The following is a 20549-nucleotide window of genomic DNA, read 5'->3' on the forward strand; positions in this document are numbered from 1 at the left end:
CAAAAAGATCTGATCCTCTTTTTGCTAACAACTTCATGTGCAAAAAAGGAAAACAAATATTTCCTCCTTCCTCTCTGAGGGCCATTAAAATCTCCCTAAAGACTCCAGAAAGGCTCTGGTTTTATTAAAGACATGCTATAAAACACACAAACAATATCGGTAGAAGTGTTTCTATAATATCAGTGGCTCTGCAGACTGTTAATGAAATTTCCCACCAGGAAAAATACAGAGAGGGGAGAACGGGACTAGACACAAAGTTAAAATCTATTAATGGGGGAGCCAAAATCAAACATTTGCAGGAGATCCTATGAAGACTGTCCCTTTGGTTGCTGCTTTAAAAATGTGTTTTTCAGTATCAAGGAAATAGTGCGGGTATCTTTTACCAAAACTGTGACTCAATGAAATAAATATGTATTATATTATTAGTCATCTCTTTAAAGGCCACTATAAAAATCATCAACAATGGTTACCACTGGTTTATATTTTCATATAGTTTGAATTCTTATGATGAACATTCTTTTTTATTGCTTTTAGATAGAGAGAAAGGAGGGGAAGGAGGAGGGAGGGAGAGAGAGGGAGAGAAGGAGAGAGGGAGGGAGGGAAACATTGATTTGCTGTTCCACTAATTTATGCATTCATTGGTTGATTCTTATATGTACCCTGTCTATGAACTGAACCCACAACCTTGGTGTATCAGGACAATGCTCTAACCAACTGAGCCACCAGGCCAGGGCCAATGAGCTTTAATTATTTTTAATATAAAAGTTCATTTCTACCATGTTAAATCTTAATAATGAGATTTCCACCTCATAGATTATGCAGGTCAAATTTTAAATTGCAATAAATTGAAATTAAGTGCTTTCCTCAATAGCATAATATTTTCCGGAACTCTTTCCCCCAGGTACTATTTGTGCATTTTTTTAAATCATAAATGAAGTTTAATATTAGTTTGGGACAAATACAACAGATTCTGAAAGCACTGTACTCTAACCTAGAATTTATTTATGGGTTATCTACCATTCTGGAGTTTACATGAATATCTGAGAATTTAATTCTGTTACTTTTGTGATAAACCTTAATATTCCCAAGTGTGCTAACAACACTTAGGTCTTGGTGCTTTACAAGACACTGAAAACATGACTTGATTACATTTCATTTGATTCCAATTAAAAAGCACTTAAGAAGTTTCTACTGAATTAGATTACACTGAATGTTTCTATAGAAAACACTTCATTATCTGAGGCAGCTTTAATTTAAAATGATCACAGAGAGTGAAAAACACTGTTCATTTTAATAAAATGGGCTTAATCCCATATCACTTCACAATTGCATGCAGAAGATTTTGGTTTATTAAATAAATGTACAAGGGTGCTGGCAAAAACATCTATAAAAACCGAGTGCTTCATTCAGTTCACACAAGACAAATCTAGTCACAAGGCTTTTAAGTCTTAACAGAAACTAGAAATACTGCCCCCCCCCAAAAAATAAATAAAAATGAGGAGATAATATCAAGACAAGTGAAAAATAATGCCTTTTCATTGAATTTTTAAGCAGTGAATTTTACAATTAATTAAAAATGAAAACGAACTTCAGAGCAAACATATTAAGCAACCATAGTCAAATAAAAATGCAGGGTGCCACCAAACATAGCATTTCTCTTTTTAACCAAAGGAATACCTTGAAATCAAATTAATATATATATATATATAAAAACCAGGACAAACTAAAAATTGTTGGCCTTCCCAACAGTGTTGAGCAATTTTCTAAAATGTTATTATTTTCAAGCCCCAGTCTGAGATCCAAGAATGGAAAATTATGATTAAAAACAAAAAGACGATTAAAAGTAAATGCCTAAAGTCAGTTATTTTGTACCAAGCATAAACTGCTAGCTTTCGTTGGACAGAAATCTGTATACACATGTGGCATGCCCATCTCTGATACTGCAGGAATAAAGACAACTTTGTGGTTTGCGGTTAGTGATTAAGTACCAAGTGAACTGGTGAGTGTTCTTATATAGGAAACACTGCCACGTTTTGAACGTTTCACACTTGTAACCATGTCTTTATTATGCCTTCCAGAATTAATTGACCTAAAATCCAGCGACTCCAAGATATATCTATTGGATAATTAGAACTCTAAGGACCAACAAATAAAACACATTATTGACTTTTAGATCTTCAATCAAACAAATATTTATAGCTGCAATTTGCGAAAATAATTTCCTTTTAGGTTGGCATCATCTCAAAATCTGTGCTACTGATCTGAAGCGTATCAGGATCAGCAACACCCTCCTCCAAAAGTAAGATTGAAATATAAAAACAACGCTGCATCCTTTAGCACAACTTGCACCTACCCTCCCAGCCTGGGTGGATCTCCTGTGAAAACTCATTATTTTTAAGCTTCTTTGAAAGTCTGTCTGACCTTGAGACCAAGAACAGCAGGGAGGATAAGGAATAGTGACCTGCTTTAGTGACCAGTAGCTATAGATATCAGAGAATGTGTTTGTTGTCAATGATCGTTGCTGAGATCTGTCTATACCACACGGGAACAATCAATTTTGTAAATGATTGCAATAATCAAGGAAATTGCCTAATTTATAAATCCTTGCATACAGCATCTTAATGGATTCTTCCATTTTAATGCTGATGCCTTCAGAGCTAAATGAATTGTTGTCCAGGCTGTCATTACACGAAATGATAAAAACATTCCGTCTGGTGGGGAAACCACATCTCATGGATATTCAGACTCTCAACCCATAATCACTCATTAGTGACTTCCATGAAAGTTTCACACTGCTAAGCCTCAGGAAGAGAGAACGAGCCGGCTCGTGTCTGAGCTCTCCTGTAAATCCCTGCTTTCGTTTCCGAATCTGAACAAATTACCTTTCCCTGAACTGTAATGCACTGGTTGTGTCCCCAGTTCTGACGGCCCCATATTGTCAAAGTTGATCCTTTTTTCCTGGGCTGTTTTTTGTTTTTTGTTTTTACCACAGACCTCAGCGTCAGCAGGTTCGGCCAACTCTCAACTTCCTAATCCTGAAGTACATCAACACGGAAGATTCCGGATGCACCCAAGCAAATGGGTGACGTCCCACCCTCGCGCTCCTGCTCACAGGTAAACCTACAGATGGCCCATGGAAACCGAGGCTGCACACTTAGCTCTCGCCCTGAGCCCGCCACACGGAGATTGCTCTCTTCAGTTAAGCCCTGGCCAATTGATTCCAGCCAATAGTGTGCTGTCAGTACTTTACTTACTGCTCAATCTCACTAACCTGACATTTATGGTGCACTGATTGGCCTCTGTCAGTGGTGCTGGTTGTAAATTCACTTTGAAAAGCTTTGTGTTAACAGCCTTCAACCAGGCTCCAAGAAGAGTACGAACAGGCAGCCTGACAATTGCTCGACCTCCTGCCCTTATTACAGTGAGTAAATCAGGGTTTGAGCCATTAGGCTGGAGCCTGGGGCCTACACAAAAAGGATTGACATGACGAAAGGTCAACCTCTGTCACACATGTGTAACAATTTGGATAATGGAATTCTGTAACTTATCTGAGTGAGGTGGCAAATGCTTACAAGGAAAAGTATATTCTGCTCTGGCTTCTCTGGCTTTTATGCTAAGTAGTTATACCGGAGTCTGTGTTTCTTGTGTAAATACACAAGGAATGCCTGAACTCACGAAATCTTGGAGTACATACGGTTCTTAAAAAGAAAGAAAGAAAAAGACAGAGCATGGCAGTCTAAAAGCGGTTCTGTGCACGCACTTAAAAATGACAAAACATTCCCCCTACACCATCAACGCATCACATCCACGCTCTGAGAAAAGAGAATTTTGATACTGTGGACATGATTCCTCAGCTAGCTACGAGGCAGTTTTCGTATTCATTTTTTAAAACCCACAGTATTATACTCTAACTGTAAGTGATTTCTGGATAACAATAAATTTACTCCAATAATTAAAACTGCCTTAATTGGCACTGAACTATAAAGGTTCCCCTGCAGGCTTCTCAGACCCAGTGTTGCCATAATCACATTTTCACCAGATCGCTTGCTGCCATGCAGTCACGGGGGGTGGGGGGGGGGGGGCAGGGGGCGGGGGGGGGGGGGGGGGAAGGATACCTCATCTATCCGGGAACGTCTGAGACTCTAATTTGAATTTCTCTACCCCACTTTTAAGTCAGTCTGAAAAAAATATTTTTTTTAATTATATGCTGTAAGAAAATATGCAGTCAAGAAATAGTTTGAATTATTTTTTTATGTGGATAAATGCTATCATTTATCCACGTAAAAAAATAAAAGAAGAAACCTGTAAACAATAGATAAACTGACTAATGAGATACAGAACATATCACTCTTTATAAAGCATTTGCAACTAACGCACTGTAGCGTCATGTGCATATCTGGATGAAACCTCGCTAGCATGAGAATTTCCAAATGGCTGTTATAATTCTTTTTTAAAAAAGCAGAGTCGTTTTGGGACTTAGAAAACCAAGGTGGCACTGTCCAGGGGGGTGCATAAGTTAAAAGGAATGAGACTTTACATGGTTCTTTTCAAAGCCAATTTTAAGTACTAAGTTTTGATTTTTAACACAATGCTGGAAACCATTCCAACAGGCAGCAGATGGTTTTACAGTTTATGTAAAACTACAAAATGCTCACACTCTATCAAATGGGCACCACTGTAAAAGACATCTTCAAATCAAATGAGGCAAAACCAAAGAGATATACCAGCTGTCACCCTGCATAATTTAAAACATAATAGTAACATTACTATGGTTTATCTTTAAGGAGAAATTATTTGGATTTCATAAAACTGACACATTCAAAACCAAGCTGACAAGCAGTCTAGTGTATTAAATGATAAATTACTGAGAAACACAATTTTTACTTCACTATAACTGTGACAGCCACATAATTCTATCCCCCTGGTGTTTTGATGAGTCAAGCCAAATTGAGCCAAATCTATAAAACAAAATATGGAGTATACAGTTACAGTACTATCACTGGAACTATTTTTAAATGATTTTAATTTGATTTTAAAATTATTTTAATTTAAAATAATTAATTTTAAATTATTTATTTCAACATCTAAATCCATACAAATGGGTACAGTACTATAAATGGAATTGGGTCATTTATAGAAACATAAAATACATTTAAAATATAAAATCAATTCATTTCCTTCTAGTACCAATTACCTATGATGGTTTTGAAATATAAACATGCAGCAATGTGTAATATATTTTTAATATTGGTTTTCATTAAAGTCTTTTGACCTAACTTAAATGTTAATGATGAAAAATAGACCATTTGCTTAAAAGCAAAACTCTTATTAAATCTAAAATATTATGGCACAACATCAAACCACAAAGAGAACCATATTATGTTATCCCTTTTGATTTTCTGAAGAAAAATAATGAAAGTGTCCACATAGTACAAGTGAAAATGAGACACTCAAATTTACTCAGGCAAAGGGAAACAGGTTCTGTAAAATTAAATCCCTTTCTAGTACCTTGACTGTAATCCTAACAAGTCACTACATCAGTTCAATTAGCAGAATAATTTTTTTAGGGTGAAAATAAGTACAATTTATTTTGTCATCATTGCTAAAATTTCTTGTCAAATCAGACTTTGAATTGAAAGGCCTGAGTAATTCTGGCCTATCTTAAACTGTAACTATTTTAAACTTCCGTATTTTATTCCAGTAGAATTTTAAGTATACAGTGTACATTCCTCAGGTCCAGCCATATTAAATTCTGATGTTAAACAGAAAGGGGAAACCATGTGCAACTAGATTAATTTATCTCAAAGGGAAAAGAGCACATTAATAATTGAGATAATGTTTTCATAAATGTTGGAATCAAATGTGCCTTTTCACCTCTTTATTAGAAAACACATTAGGATAAAATTATCTCACTCTCATCAATAAGACCTAATTGCTGAGAAAGACTATGTTTTCTTTGCAAAACATTCAGAAAGATTTTTCCCATTACGTCCAAAGAGCTAGAAATATATCATGCATTCAAGTCTTGTTGGAATAAATGTACGTAAGCAAGGCAAGTGATTATTTAATCCATCCTGTAATGTTTTTGTTTTAAACTATCTGAATTTATTATTCCTTGTAGAACATATTAAAATTCTGATTTTAAAAGAAACTGGCCAAAAAGAGATTAATAATTTGGCTTTTAGTTTATTAATCTCCTTAAATTACAAAAAAAAAAAATACTGCCATTTATTGCTAAAAAAAGAAAAACTCTTAGAACTTCCCATAAACACTCAAAAAAGTCAAGACATATTGAAGGTAACAGAATGATATTGAACTTTCTTTAAATTGCTATATTCTTAAGAACCAGGATTATACACAAAGATGATGTTAGCACACTTACAAGCCAATCAAACAAGCTCTCCATAGCTGATGTATGTTAAATATTAAAAAGTCATTTTTCTACGAAGAAAATATAGCTTTTAATTGTTAAACAAAAGAAGTAACTAAGGTGAATCTGATGTTTTCTCTAATAAGCCTTCATGTGTATAATAAAGTACAACCACACTAAAAACAATGAACTGTAAACCGAAACAAAAATCCATCATCTACTTGGAAACAGTGACGGGAAAAGATTAGCAATCCATTTATTGTACTGAAATAAAGATAAGTAACCCTGGTGAGATCCATCAGGACCTGAGTATTGAACTCTAAATATAAAGACATTTCTTCATCAGCAAGTGACTTGAAAAAAATGTGAGAAAGAAAAACGATTCCAGTTGACTTTTAAAATAAAATAGTCATGATTCAACTGCTTTTAATTTTTTTAAAGATCTGCTTTATGTCAATGTGATATTCTGGAAGATATCTAAAAGAGTGTGTTTTTAAAATGGATAATTTTTACATGAGTCACACAATAAATAATTATTGCCAAAATTTCCTATAGACCTACAGTGTATTCCAATTACCGATTCTTTCTAAATATAAATAATAAAATGATTAAAAATTTTCACAATTGAATTAAGTTTGAAAGGAAAGAATAAAATTTAAGGAACAATCCAACATTTAGAATCTTCTGTTATAAATATAACTTAATTCAAATAGTCACATTTCATAAAAATAATAAATCACAATGCTTAAAAATAAATGATACTAATAAAAATCTGAAACCTATTAAAGAGCTTTTTCTTACCAATAGACATTGACTCTAAGTTCCCTGGCCCCGGTCAGTTACATTTTACATGATCCCTCCGGAGACTGATACATTTCATGGCTGCATTTAATATCCCTTCAATCTCCTAAACGTGTGTTATTCTAACTGTTCTTACAGATGATAAGAACAAATAGACTGTCCTGAATTGGGAGAAGGGACCTGTAGATCATTAATGCATACACCAAGCAACTCATTTTTATAAGATAGAACCACTTCTATGCATCCCCACCCCCAACACACTCAACTCACACAAACAACAGGTAAAACTCACTTTATGTCTATTGAAGTATCAACAACAACAAAACCTAATTAAATTTCCCAGTCTGTTTACTAAAACAGAATTTAAACTTCATCAAGTACAAGTAAAGGTAATAAAAGAAAGGCTCCATGTTTTTAGTTTATTGTCTATCAACCATGTTCTACATGCATAGTGGTCTCCTGACAACATCCCAATCATCCACAGCCATTTAGGGGGGGGGAAAAAAACAACAAAAACCCTTAAAACTGTAGGATTTTTTTTCATGTTTATGGATTTGTCCCCTGGCACTCTAACCCCAAGTCATCAAAGGGCAATAATGTTCACTTTTAATAGTTTCAGATAGAGCAAATCTGTACCACTGAACAATTGCTTTATAATTTCCTCAGAAAAGTATTGGCAGATCTTTAACTGTATGGTATTAGAGTTCCAAATAACACCACTGGAATATGAAAACTGACTAGAAGTGTTTTATAAACTTTAAACCACATTGGAGGTTACGATTAATTAGTCAGAAACAATAAAACAACTGGGGAATATTTCGAAACCAGATGCTTTGATTATTTCTCACTTGTCATTTTTTTTCTTTCCAAAAGTTCTAACTTCTAACGTGCCTCTATGTACCATACCAAACCATTTTCTCCTGCCTTCTTTTCCTATAAAAATTTCTGTTAAAAAGAGGAAAAGCACTATTTGGTAAAATAAATATGCCCAACTTTTTTCCCCCCCTCATTCAAGAATCTTATGCAGAAGGACTAAATTTCACTTTAGGAGTGAAATGAAACCTGGGAGCCAGGCACAGGGCACCAGCAGATAACTGTAGGAAACTTAGCTCATACCCTATGCAAGCACGTCAAACTCAGCGGCTGGCGGGCCGCAGGCCTCATTGGAATAAATGAGGCCTTCGAGCGGGGAGTTTGACATGCTTGCCCTATAGGGTATGTAGCCCATATCCCCTATTTGGTCATCTTGGGGTGTTGGGCTGTGAGCTCGTACTCTTAGCTCCTCCCCCATCCAAGGAGGCTTTGGGACACGGGTCTCAACATCCCATTGCCAACAGTCATGTAAGGGTTCTGGAGGCTGGGTCTGCTTTTCACAACACTGTATCTCCAGGGCCTAACATAGTGCTGGGCAGAATGAGGGCTCAGCAACAATATGACTGGGTTATTGAGTCCCATGAGTTTTAGTTAGTGAATAGGAGGCAGCTCACAGTGAAAATAATCATCTTGACTGGCCACTGAGCCACGTGTGAGGGGCAAGCTGCTGTAGAAATGACCCATTAATGGAGCCCTAAGGTCCATGCCAACTTGGCTGCTGACATCTCAGAAACTTCCTTTTCTGGCTATTCCCACTCCATTATATTGCCTGGCCTCGGTCAGGCAAGATGCTAGAAGTCTTACCCTGAAGAGTAAGACTTCTAGCATCTTGTATTTCATAAATAACTCCGGGGGTGGGAGGTGGCTAACTAGTGGGGGCATGACCTACAGGCTAAGGGTCTATCTCTGCAGGAGTGGACCTCAATAATCAACCATGAAGCTTTGGGAGAAAGCTCTGGTTAACCTTTTTCAAAGAGGTGGTTTGTTTTTAAATAATAGTGTCAGGTAAGATTGTGCTATTGAAGCATTGTCTTCAACTGGGTTATTGTCACAAAGTGTCCCCGTGTTTTAACTTTTCATTTTCTTGAAGACGGCATCACTGTACTGCAAAGGACAACAGAGAAGAACCCGAACTTGTGATTTCTGATTCACGATACTATAACTTGCTTACTGCGGGAACTCTGAAAGTTATGAATGAAACATGTTGCAGTCTCTCAGATTCGGTGTTTACAAAATTGTTTTTATCTGACAAAATGAGCTTGACTCTTTCCTCCTATTTATGCTTATGTTCCTTTTTGCCCAGTCCACAAAAAACACACTGGAAGAGCTTAGAATGGGACACAAAGTTCACCCAGCTCACACCCCCAAGGCCCAAGCCCTCTGCTCCATCTCCTCAGCTGGTTTCTCTTTCTCTCAAGAAGCCAGGATATCAAAGACCAAATCCATCTCAGCTGCAACAGAAGCTCCTTCAGGGATTCCACCGTGGGAAACCTGCAGGCCCTGTGTCCCTGGCTCGGCGGCCTTTGTGTCAGGTGGAGCAGATGGTGCAAACACCAGGCATTTGCATGACCAGAGAAATCTACTCTCCACTCTTACCCTCTAGGAAACAGGGAAAGCTCTCCCCCCGAAGTTGCCACCCTCCAAGGGCCAGGCCCTCGGCGGCCCGAATCTCTGGCTCCGCGAGGCGGCGGGCGACTTACCTCCCAGAGATGCTGCGTGTTTCTCACCGCGCCGGCCTGCACCTTCTCTGGGGGCAGGAGTACGCCCTGGAAGGGCCCGATCCAGGTGCCCTGCTGGATCCTCTGCGCCGCGCAGATGCCGTAGGCCAGGCCGGGCACGGTGCTGGTGCACAGGCACACCTCGCGCGGCAGGTCCCGCAGCCACTCGGGCATCTCCGGCGGGGGCGCGGCGGCCGCGGCGCTGCCCGTGCTCACCAGCCGGCGCAGCGAGTGCAGCGGCCCGTGCATGGGGCACTCTCCGTGGCGGTTGTCCGCGCACATGTCGCAACCTGCCGGGGGTACGCGGGAGGGAGGGAAAGGAGAGGTTAACTCGGCAGCTCCAGGGGCCCACCCTCGGGTAAATTCCCGAGACCAAAGCATCCCCGCCCCACGAGCCACCTGCAAGGAAGGCGAAGGCGTGAGGGCGCTGAGGCTACTGGGAGCAGGGGGAGAGGTGAACCCAAATCGCTCCCTTGGAATTCGCTGAACCCAAACCCGCCTGGTACCCGGTCAGCACCCCGGGACCCCTAAATGCCTTCCGAGCTGCGTGTGGGCGGCGTTGTGGTCTCCGCGGAACCGACGGTTCGCGCCTTCTCCTCCCGGCTTCTAGCTCTCCCTCTCCCCTCGGTCTCCGGTTCCCTCGGGTCCTCCCGGTTCCCGCGAGTTCTCTCGACCAGGCGTTTCCAAGGGCGTTTACTGTGCCACGAAGAAAGCCCGCCTCTGGCCAGTTGGATATCGAGGAGCGATTCTACATGGGTCGCCTGGAGACACTGGGCTCGCCCCTTTTTACAAGGACAGAAGACACTTTAAAAGTCACCAGGGCAGGTGGGCAGCGCCAGTCCCACTCCTCTGGCCCCACGCCCCCACTCCAGCGCCCCAGAGGGCAGAGCCGGAGCCCCAGGCACAGACCCCCACCGGGGAGCGCGGGATCCCCAGCGCCCGGCAGTGCCCGCTCTCCGCGCTTCAGCCGGGCGGGCGGGGCTGATGGGGAGAGGAGGGACGTTCCGGCGGGTTAGGGGAGCCCATGCTTGCGTGCCAGCTCTTCCCAGAAGCCAAAAAGAAACAAATAGCAAATTTAACGATCGGGGGGAATGGGTCTTTAATGATCAGGATACAGGTTCCATGGAGAGGGCCCCAACTCCTGCCCAGACGGTGGGCGCCCAGGCTAAATGCTATCATCCTGCCTTGTACACTGCGAGTTGTTAAGCTGTCTCTCTCCGATGTTCCCCTGCTCGAAGGGACCCCCACCCTGGGGGCCGGGCTGCAGACACCCAGTGTGCTTCCACTCAAACTCGAGGTAAGAGGCCAGGCGGCCGCGGGGAGCAGGGCCTGCGGCAACCGCGCTGTCGGATCGCAGCGCCCTCCGGGTTATTAATGGGCCTGGCGGAGCCGCCGTGTCTGCGCCCCAGCCCCGCAGACCTGCCTCGGGGAGACAGCCTCGGCGCCCGCTGGCCCAGCCTCCTTGGGGAGCAGAGGCGCCCCCAGCCATGGAGCCCTGTGGCACTGGGCCCGATAGTGAGCCAGTACCCACAGGGGGACGGTGCTGGGTGGGAGGTCGCCCTTGGGGCTTCTCTGTGCTGGGCTTTGGTGGTAGCCAGTCCTGATGGACCACACAGGGTGTGCCATCTTCATGCTGAAACAGACAAAATAAACGCTCAGGGAACTTGTAGCAAAGGGAGTCACTGAAGAATCTTCGAGGAAGGAACACCTCATCAACCCCAGCATGGTAAGTGAACCCTGGTTTTGCCATTGGCTTCACAGCCAGCTGAGGGTTGACTATGTCAGCATCCTATCTCCGGGAAAGGTCCCAGTCAGCTCTGCTTCTCCTTGTTCAGCCTCTCCACTCCTCCCCAGAGAGCCCAGGGACTAAAGGGACCTCTGAGTGCAGCTTCTTGGAGGTGCCGGGGCCTCTCAAGTGAAAAACAACAACCTGTTTCTGCAGGGAGTGATGTGTCCACGCCCCCCTCTTCCAGCAACATAAACTAATGTAAAAAGACGGTGTCCAGCTCTGCTTTTGACCTTAGGGCCTAGATAGAAGGCATTCTCATTCTCCACACGTCAACCCTTCCAGGACACATGCACTTCACACACCCTCTCAAGATTCTGACCGTGAAAATAAAAACTTCGAAATAAAGGGGGAATGAAAAGAAAAACAGAAGTTTATAATTACCAAGTGCCAACTATGTTCCAGGCACCTACCTATTTTAACCCAAACAATCGCCATATTATCCAAATGTCATGATTCCCATTTTGCAGATGAAGCAATTGAGCAACGTAACTTGATCGTGGATCAGAAACTAGAAACTGGTAGAGAAAGATTCACTATCAGGTCTGCCTGACTCCAAAGCCTCCAAAACTATAGAGATTTAGGAAGACTAATAAGAGCTGGGAGAATTTTATATCCAAACTCAATCAATAGAATTATTTCACTGAAATCACTCTTTGGGGGCCACAAAATCGCTGATTGAATTACAGACATTTCTCTCCCTCTTTCCCACACTCTTGAGTTTTGGGATAAAGGAAGAGAATAAATTGGAAAGTAAATAGATAATGCCCATAATTTTCAATTTTAGTATCTAACTTCAGAGATGGCCTTTCATCACCTTAGCAAAGACAGCTTAAAACAAATGACTAAACAAAGGCAATATGTCCATAAAATAAATCACCCCTGGTTTTTTATTAACTGACTGTCCCTTTCTGATTGACTCAATGAAACAAAGGGTGAGAAGCAAAAGTGTTTAGTATTCACTCCCCTAACAGTACACAGTAGAGATTCTGTCAAGTTCCAATAGCTCCACAACATGGAATGTCACACCAACTATATCAGTAATAAAGTAAGGAGCAAAAGTACTAACTTCAGCCACAACCCCACCCCCCACCCCCAGACAACAAGCACACTCTTAATATTTGTTATACATGATACACTAGTCCTTTCTCTAACAAGTCCTCTAAAGCTCTCTTCAACTTAAGTTTCATTGTCTCCAGGGGAGGTTGAAAAAAACTTAGTAGCGTTTTGCAGAGTGAAAAGCTGAGGCTCTCCCAATATTTACAAGATGACAATATTTAGGTCCACAGCAGAGTAGGCAAGGCCAGTCCACTGTAACTAGTCCACCCAGCATGAGTCTTCTGAATTTATAAACCACTTTGTGCTTTAGCAAAATATTCTGTCAGAAAAGTTGACCAATTGCAGCAAAATACTTTATATCCTAATGTTACTGGGTTGTTGTTTTTTTAATACACCAACACTGTCATTGAAAACATTTGGCTTCTGACTTATGTCTTGGAGTCCCAGAGAAGCTTAAGGATGTTTAAAACAAGTAACTGATTACTAGGGGTTGACAAATGTGGCACAAGTAGACAAACATTCTAGCAGTGTTTTCTAGATAGCAAGCCATGAACACCTACATGAACAGGTTTGAGGGAGAAGTGAGCTAGATGCCCAAATCTCTCTATCTCTCTCTCTCTCTCTCTCTCTCTCTCTCTCTCTCTCTCACACACACACACACACACACACACACACACACTACATATATTACACACAGCATTCCATGCCAAGCAATCCATAATACAAGCCTATTTGTATTCATAAAGAGGAGGCAAATAAAGGTTCTTACTTTCTCTTAAAATCAGGGTAAGCTTTCTACAAGTTCATAGTTATCAATCATAAAGAGTTTTCTATAACTGTGAGAAATATTATAATATCCTCTGAATGCCATTTTAGTATCAGAAATATAAGAAATCATGCTCGCTTTTCTATCTTGAATAGGTCTGTGAAGGCCCCTGTTAGGGGTTTCTGAATAAGGGAATGAGGTGTTATTAATTACAGACTCCCTCACCTCCTGGCTTTAGCAGGCCAGGCCAAGGGGAGTGAGGAGCAGACTTTCACTCTTCACTTCATAGCCTTTGTATGGTTTGGATGTTTTACTTTTGTAATTGAAAATAAATCTATATTAAGTTAAGGGGGGGCAAAACAGGCCATGGGGTGTTTGTTTCAGGTATTTTCATTTGTTGTTCTAGGAAAGGTAAAATATAAAACGTTTTGGGCTTTATTTTGGTGTCTGGAGAGGCCAAAGACATGTGTGGGTGCAGGGGGAGCTTGGACCCCTGAGAAGCACCAAGCACAGGCAGCCTCCACTGAACCTCTGGAAAGGGAACCAAGGAGCAGCTGAAAAATCTGCTCCCCCAACCCTCCACCCCCTCATAGGCAGAGGTAACTGCAGGACTGTGAATCCTCCCCAACCACCACTGAGGCGCTGCCCTCAGTCTTGCAGGCCCAGTGCAGTGGGGCCAGCACCCATTGATCCCTGCTTGATGGCTCTTCCCCAGGAGTGCCGCCTGCTGGCAAGCCTCTTGTGTGCTCTGGGCTTGGCAACGGAGGGAAGGGTTGCTGCATTTTCGGGAGGCTGGCCGCAGGGGCAGAGGGCAGGTGGAGCTGGGTAGCTGGTAACCTCCCGCACCAGAGTTCAAGTCCAGACAGCACTCTCCCCAGCCCTCCAGCAGCAACTGGATAAGGGCAGCAACTGGTTATGGGCGAAGCATGCAGTGAGCAGTGAGGCTGCGAGCTGGAGCCCCCCAACCCAGTGTGCATTTTGAAGGCCTCACCCCCTTCCTACCAGCGTGGGGCTTTCTTGCAAGGCCACAGAAATCTGGAGACCCTTAGGCCCTCCTCTTCTTCCACCCGGCAGGGGTCTTCCAGGCGCCTCAGCAGATCTGGAGGCCAGTGAGTTAGCCCAGCCACCGGGAAAGGGAGCCGGTTGTGGCTGGGCCCCAGGGGAAGCCCAGCTGCCACAGAACCTACTGGAGGACTCTCCTGACGCGAGTTTAAAGCTCCTGGCCAAGTTCGGATGGAGGCTTGGGTTTTCCAAGCTCAGCCTGGCTGAGGCTGGGCCGGCCAGCTGGACCCTGGGGCCAAGAGGGAGAGACAAAATGGGAAGGAAAAGAAAGAGGAAATGTGGATTTTACTAGTCTCCCCACACCTGTATTTATAAATTAAATGGGAGCGCCCATGTGTGCGGTGAGAGAACATTGTATGGAGATAAACCGGGCAGCCCTGCCCCTGTGAAGCCGCCATATACAAGGCGGAGATGATGAATAGGAGGCGCGAGAAGAGATCGAAGCGGGTCTGGGCTGGCTCCACTCGCTCCTACAAAACTATAGGGCAATTAATTGTGGCTTGTCCCCTCATCCTTCATCTCCTGGTGGCACATATCGATGGAGATTACTGCTGATGGACCATTTTATCACCTTAAATAAACAGTCGCCACCTCTTCTAACCTCAATCTAATATATGGCTCTATGTTCAGTTTCAGGGCGAGAGATAACGAATGATGTAAAATAACTAAATCATGTGTGTTATGGGTTGGGATTGGGCCTGCACACAAAGAGAGGAAAGAGAAAAGGAAAATGTAAAACACACAAACCCACACACTGACGCCCAGCCTCCCTCCCACTGGGGACCAGGTCTGAAGTCTAAGCCACTAGCTGGCCGTGGACAGCTGGGACTCAGGGGTGCAGAGTGTGGTGACTGGGCCTGGGCGCTTTCTAAACAGGACCCGTGCTTTCCAACTGGGTGGGAAGAGATTAGGGAATGGCAGAAAATACTCACTCTCCTTTACCTCTTACCCTGACTCCCAAACAGACAAAACAGTGTTGGGTGCAGGTTTCTTTCTCTCCCCTGGACACTCGCCCCAAACTCTTGGAAAGGGTGGCACTGCCAACCGGAAAGCCTTGGGCCCTTGCTGTTCCTGGTGCTGTTCCCTGCGTAGCAGGACTCGCCTAACCCAGGAGGGGATGGAGACCTTCCGCTGGGAGAGGTGCAGAATGTCCTGACACAAGAAACTGGGTGGGGTCCTTAGCTCTGGTCTCCCAGTCAGGTGCAGGGGAGAGCAGCTTCCAAAAAAGGTATGCCAAGTTAATTGGCCCAGACCTTGCCATACAAACACCCAATTCCAGGCACAGCCCCGAGGCTCTTTCTACCTTCCAGGAGTAGTAACAGGGTTTCAAGCAAGGCACCGGAACCTGAGAAGAGGCCACTGACACAGCCGGACGGAATCAGTGGCTCCGGGCAACCCAGCAGCAATGAGGGCAGTAATACAAGAAGAGGAAGACAGGGTCCCACCCCCCAATTATATCACACACTGCCCCACCGGACTTTAAAGAGATGAAAGAAGAGGCAGCTAAGCATTCAGAGCTGCAGTGGAAAGTGTACTTCAACCCTAGAATAAATGGAATACATGGAGTTGGATATCAGAAATATAATGGAACAGCTCACTCACCTAGCTTGCATGGTCTCTGCTGCTTTTTAATCTTTTTTTTTTTTTTTTTTTGTGGGAAAGAGAGCTAGAAGACCTTTCGCTATGGCCTTTGCCATAGATGCCAATAAAGTTTCAAGGTGAGACTACTGTCACTGATTCACAGGCCTTAGTGGGTTGCTGATCCCAGGCAAAATGTTACTCTTCTGTAGGGAATAGAGAAGTGAGCAGGTCCCTTGTAAGAAAAAGATAAAAACTACTCAATGCAAAGTAACAACATGAAGCACTGCTGAGTGGTCTCCTCACAGAGTTCTTTTAGAAAATGGCAAAAGATGGAGAGGAAAACTGGGGATCTCGCTTTGTCAGAAATGAATAGGTGTTTCCCTTTGGCCTGCCTCTCGCCTCCCCCACCCCCGTACCCACCCAAATACACCTGGGAAGGGGGAGAGCGCTGGTTTTCACCTTCTTTCAAGTAACAAATATACCAACTTCCCCTGCCTAGGGAAACACTTTCCCATCCTTTGCATTTCTGATTGTTGAGCCCCTAGTTAGATTAAACTCAATCACTTCCCACTTCATCTTTGTAAAACACATCCTCTGGTTTAAAATGAATGCCTCTGCTTGCCCAGAGGACTTGGTCTCCCAGCATTACACAGAGCTACCCCGCTATTTTCTTTCTCAACTGCCCTTTAATTAGGGAGCACCATGAAGTGTGACTCTAATAGGACAATCTGACTTCCTTTCCCCTCCATCTTTTCTTATGCACTTTGCATATTAAAGCAACCCATTAGACTCAAAAGGATATACCAAAAGACTAACACAATGGAAATAATTTAAAAAAATCATACTTCCTTTCCTCTGGCCATAGGAAAAAAAGTTACCTAGGCAATTAAGTGATTCTAAGAACCATATATTAATTAGGAATCTAACCCAATTCTTTCTCTGGTGAGACTACAGTGAAGCTCAAGACTGCATTGTAAACAGTATAGGGCGCTCCCCACACAGCCAGGGCTGTGGGGCACGCTGCTGGTGTCTTTTCCGGCACTGTTTTCATTCAGAAGAGAAACTGCGAGCTCGATGAAGCACTGTCAGCCCACAGTGACTACACTTACACTTAGCAGTAAGAAACGCCTTTTCCAAAGATTAATCTTTTTATTTAACATTTTAAAAAATGCTTTGTAAGCAACACATTCAAATTCAGTAGAAGAGAAGTATCTTTAAAAACCCATTAAGACAATATAATTTTTAAATATTTTCTGCAACTCTGAAATGCAAGCATCTCCTTAACTGTAGAACAAATCCGAGTGGAAACGCTCCTTTTAAACCAGTACTTTGCCTTCAGATTCTACAAAGGAAAAAAGTAAACGCAACTGCTCTTTTTGTTAGTAACAATTACCTCCATTAGAACAATTACCTCCCTCCATTATGAAAAGATTAATACAACTTTAACCACTAGGCTCATGCCTCATGCTTTTTCATCAAAGTAATGACTTTGGGAGCCCTTCTAATAATTATAACCAGGAGGTATTTTGCTTTTACAACGAATTAAAAAGTTCACGGAATGGTAGCCATTCTGCAAGACGGGACTTACTAAAAATACAATAATAACAAATGTTTGTGATCACACACATTTGTGAAGCTAGATGACGGAATGAAAGGAAGAAAATGGTAAGTGCTGATCTTTCAAATCCTGTATTGCTTTCCATCTGACTCTCTAAACCTGATTTAATGTTCTCTCCAGAGGTCTCTGAAAGTATATTTAGTACTGAACGCGTTAGGTGTAAACATACCACAACTTTTGAAGTTACCAAAAAGAATCGGATATAAAGCAATACACATGCTTGGTCTTCATGGAGAGTCTTGCTTCAAAATCTCAAAATGGAACCATACTTGTGACGAGCGTTTGAAATTATGAATATAGGAACCGAAGCTGGACGAGACCTGAAGTTTAATTAGGTATTTGCTATTTACTTGGGGGACAAGGAGTGTAAGCTTCTTAAAACTAAATTACTGTCACCCAGTTTTTACAAATAGCCAAGCCATCGAACGTGGCTACGGATTGCGGACGTTTGAAAGGGTCGAGGATGCAAGGAGAATGTGCGATCCGCACGGAACAACTCGATCCTGAAGACGGAGAATTTCTCACTAAGCAGCTGGCATTTACTTTTCTAAATAAATGGTAGACCTAAGAATAATGCCTGCCTTGCTGGAGAAACTGACCCAGAATTACCCAAAACTCCTAATCCCGGGAGGCCAGGCCAGCCAGCAGCGCCCGGCCGCTCCCCTCCTAGACAATCCTGCAGCCCGAAAATGAACTGACAGTTAACCCCAGAAGGAGGGCAGAGAGGAGAAGCAAGCCCTGGAATCCAGGCTCCCCAGAAACTAACCCCGCGTCCCTATCTTGTCCCCCTCCCCACCCCACTCCCAGGGCCGGGCCAGCCCGTTCTCGGGACTCCCCGTCGCGCGCTGCCCGGAGCCGGCCGTCCCCGGGCGCCGTCCCGCGGGAGGGCGGAGAGCTGAAAGCCCGGGCCGGCAGGCGACTCGAGTCCTCCAGACTTGGGGCTGCGGAGCAGAGGATGAGCGGAGGGGAAGAGGTAACCCCGAGGTGCCAGCCGGGAACCCCCATCCGTTCTCCTTCCTTCTCTAACGGCAGAAAACCTTTGCCACTGTGCTCTGGGAGGTGAGGGCCCGCTGCCCGGACCAGTCCACCGCCCGGGTCCCTCTCGTCCCACCCGCCTCCCCGACGGGCGCCCGCCCCGGACGGCGCCAGCGCCACAGGAGAGAGCGCGCGGGCCGCGGCTACGTACGGTTGTTGGGGTCGCTGGTGTGCTGGTTGAGCGGGATGATCTCCATGCGCTGCTGGCCGTACAGGTAATAGTCCAGCTCCTCCGCGCTGCAGCGGAAGCGCGGGGCGCCCCGGCCGTCCCCGCCGCCGCCGCACTTGGAGGGCCCCGGGCCCGAGGCGGCGCCCAGGCACAGGTCCTTGTGGGGCAGCGGCTCCGCGGCGACGGCGGCGGCCAGGGGTGCGAACACCGGCAGCTGCGCCACGGGCAGGGCCGAGAGACCCGCCAGCGCGGCGGCAGCGGCGGCGCAGGAGGAGGCCGAGGTGGAGGAGGAAGCTGGGGTGGAGGCAGCGGAGGACAGCGAGGCGGGCCGCGGGCGCAGACTGTCCGGCGGAGGCTCCGCGCGCTCAGGGGGCGGCGGCGGCGGCGGCGGCGGCTGGAGAGGCTGCGGCGCGCCCAGGGGACCCGCGGCCCCGCCGCCCTTGAGCGGGCCGCCGCCGCCGCCGTGCGGGAAGAGCTGCTGCCAGTGCTGCAGATAGGCTGGGTCCACTTTGAGGAAGGCCGAGCCGCCGGGGTCTCCGGGCTTCAGCATGTCCGACGCCTCACGCTGGGGGCAGAGGGCAGAGAGGAGGGTGCGTGTGAGCCGGGCCCCGGGCCTGGTGCGAGAGGGGCGGCCAGGACAGCCGCCGAGACCCTGGAGCGGGAGCCGCAGCCCTTGGCTTTGCCGGCAGCAGCCCGGTTCGGCGGCTCCTTCCTCCCAACTCCGCTGGGGCGCAAAGTTTACTCTGAGGCTGCCGCGCCGCGCGGTGGGAGCAGCGTCCACGCTGCCTGGCCTCGCAGCCAGAGGCGCCCAGCTCCCACCCTGCACGGTCGAAGCCCGGAGCGAAGGCGCTTCCCCGCAGAACTCGGCTGCCAGACGCAGCCCCCACCCTCGGCCGGCGCCCGGAGCCCGGAGCCGACCCCGGCCGGAGTGGCGCAGCGCCCGAGCCGCTTTGGCCCCCGGCGCTAGGAGGCGGGTCAGCCTCGCCCTCCGCCCCCCGCCCCCAGCCCGGGACCTCCAGCCTCCGATCCCAGGGGCCCAAGACACTCAGCCCCACAGGAGCCTCGTCTTACCTGAAAACTCGGAGCCGCCGGCGGCGGATGCGTGGGTGCGCGTGTCTCGGGAGCCGTGCGAGAGCGTGTGCACCCCGGGTGCGCTACATGCCCCTGGCAGCGCGGGAGGAGAGACCGAAGATCCGGCCGCGAGCACGGGCTACGGAGGCCCACGGAGGGCGCGGGAGCGCTCGCGGACCCGCGAGTGGGACAGAGGCGCGGTGGGTTGTTGCGCTCGGCCGCTGCGCCCGGGCTCCTTGGCTCCGCGCTCTGGCAGCCTCCTGGCTGGACACGTGGGTTTTACGACAGCACAAAATACAAGTGTGTGTGTGTGTGTGTGTGTGAGTGTGTGTGTGTGTGTGTGTGAGAGAGAGGAGAGAGAGAGAGAGAGAGAGAGAGAGAGAGAGAGAGAGAGGGAGGAGATGGGGTGGCAGGGGGGAGGGGTGGGGGGAGAGGGGAAGAGGCGGGAGGCAGGCCAGAAGAACGAAGGGGAGGGAAGGAGGAAGTTCTAACTCGGCTGGATCCACAAACTGCCCGAGCGCCTTTCCTGCACTAATACCTCCTCCGCTGTCCCACCCCCGACTTTTTTTTGGGGGGGGGGGGGGGGCGTGACGTCTCCAGCGCGCCTGTTGTCTCTTTCTGCCCGTGACATGTCTTTCCT

At 45.8% G+C, this 20549-nt stretch overlaps 1 protein-coding gene across 1 annotated transcript in view; it reads right to left on the reverse strand.

Moving 5' to 3' along the window:
* The window catches only part of PRDM6 (PR/SET domain 6), a 98215-nt gene extending 78827 nt beyond the window's left edge, over positions 1-19388 (reverse strand). Inside the window, exons 1-2 of the mRNA XM_054714961.1 lie at positions 18821-19388; positions 9745-10052 (exon numbers count right to left, since the gene is read on the reverse strand). Coding sequence (XP_054570936.1) covers positions 9745-10052; positions 18821-19388 — 876 coding nt within the window. The remainder of the gene's footprint in view (positions 1-9744; positions 10053-18820) is intronic.
* Between the last annotated feature and the right edge of the window lie 1161 nt (positions 19389-20549).

This window comes from Eptesicus fuscus, chromosome 4 (genome assembly GCF_027574615.1).
Source record: "Eptesicus fuscus isolate TK198812 chromosome 4, DD_ASM_mEF_20220401, whole genome shotgun sequence".
In the NCBI taxonomy this organism is placed as follows: domain Eukaryota; kingdom Metazoa; phylum Chordata; class Mammalia; order Chiroptera; family Vespertilionidae; genus Eptesicus; species Eptesicus fuscus.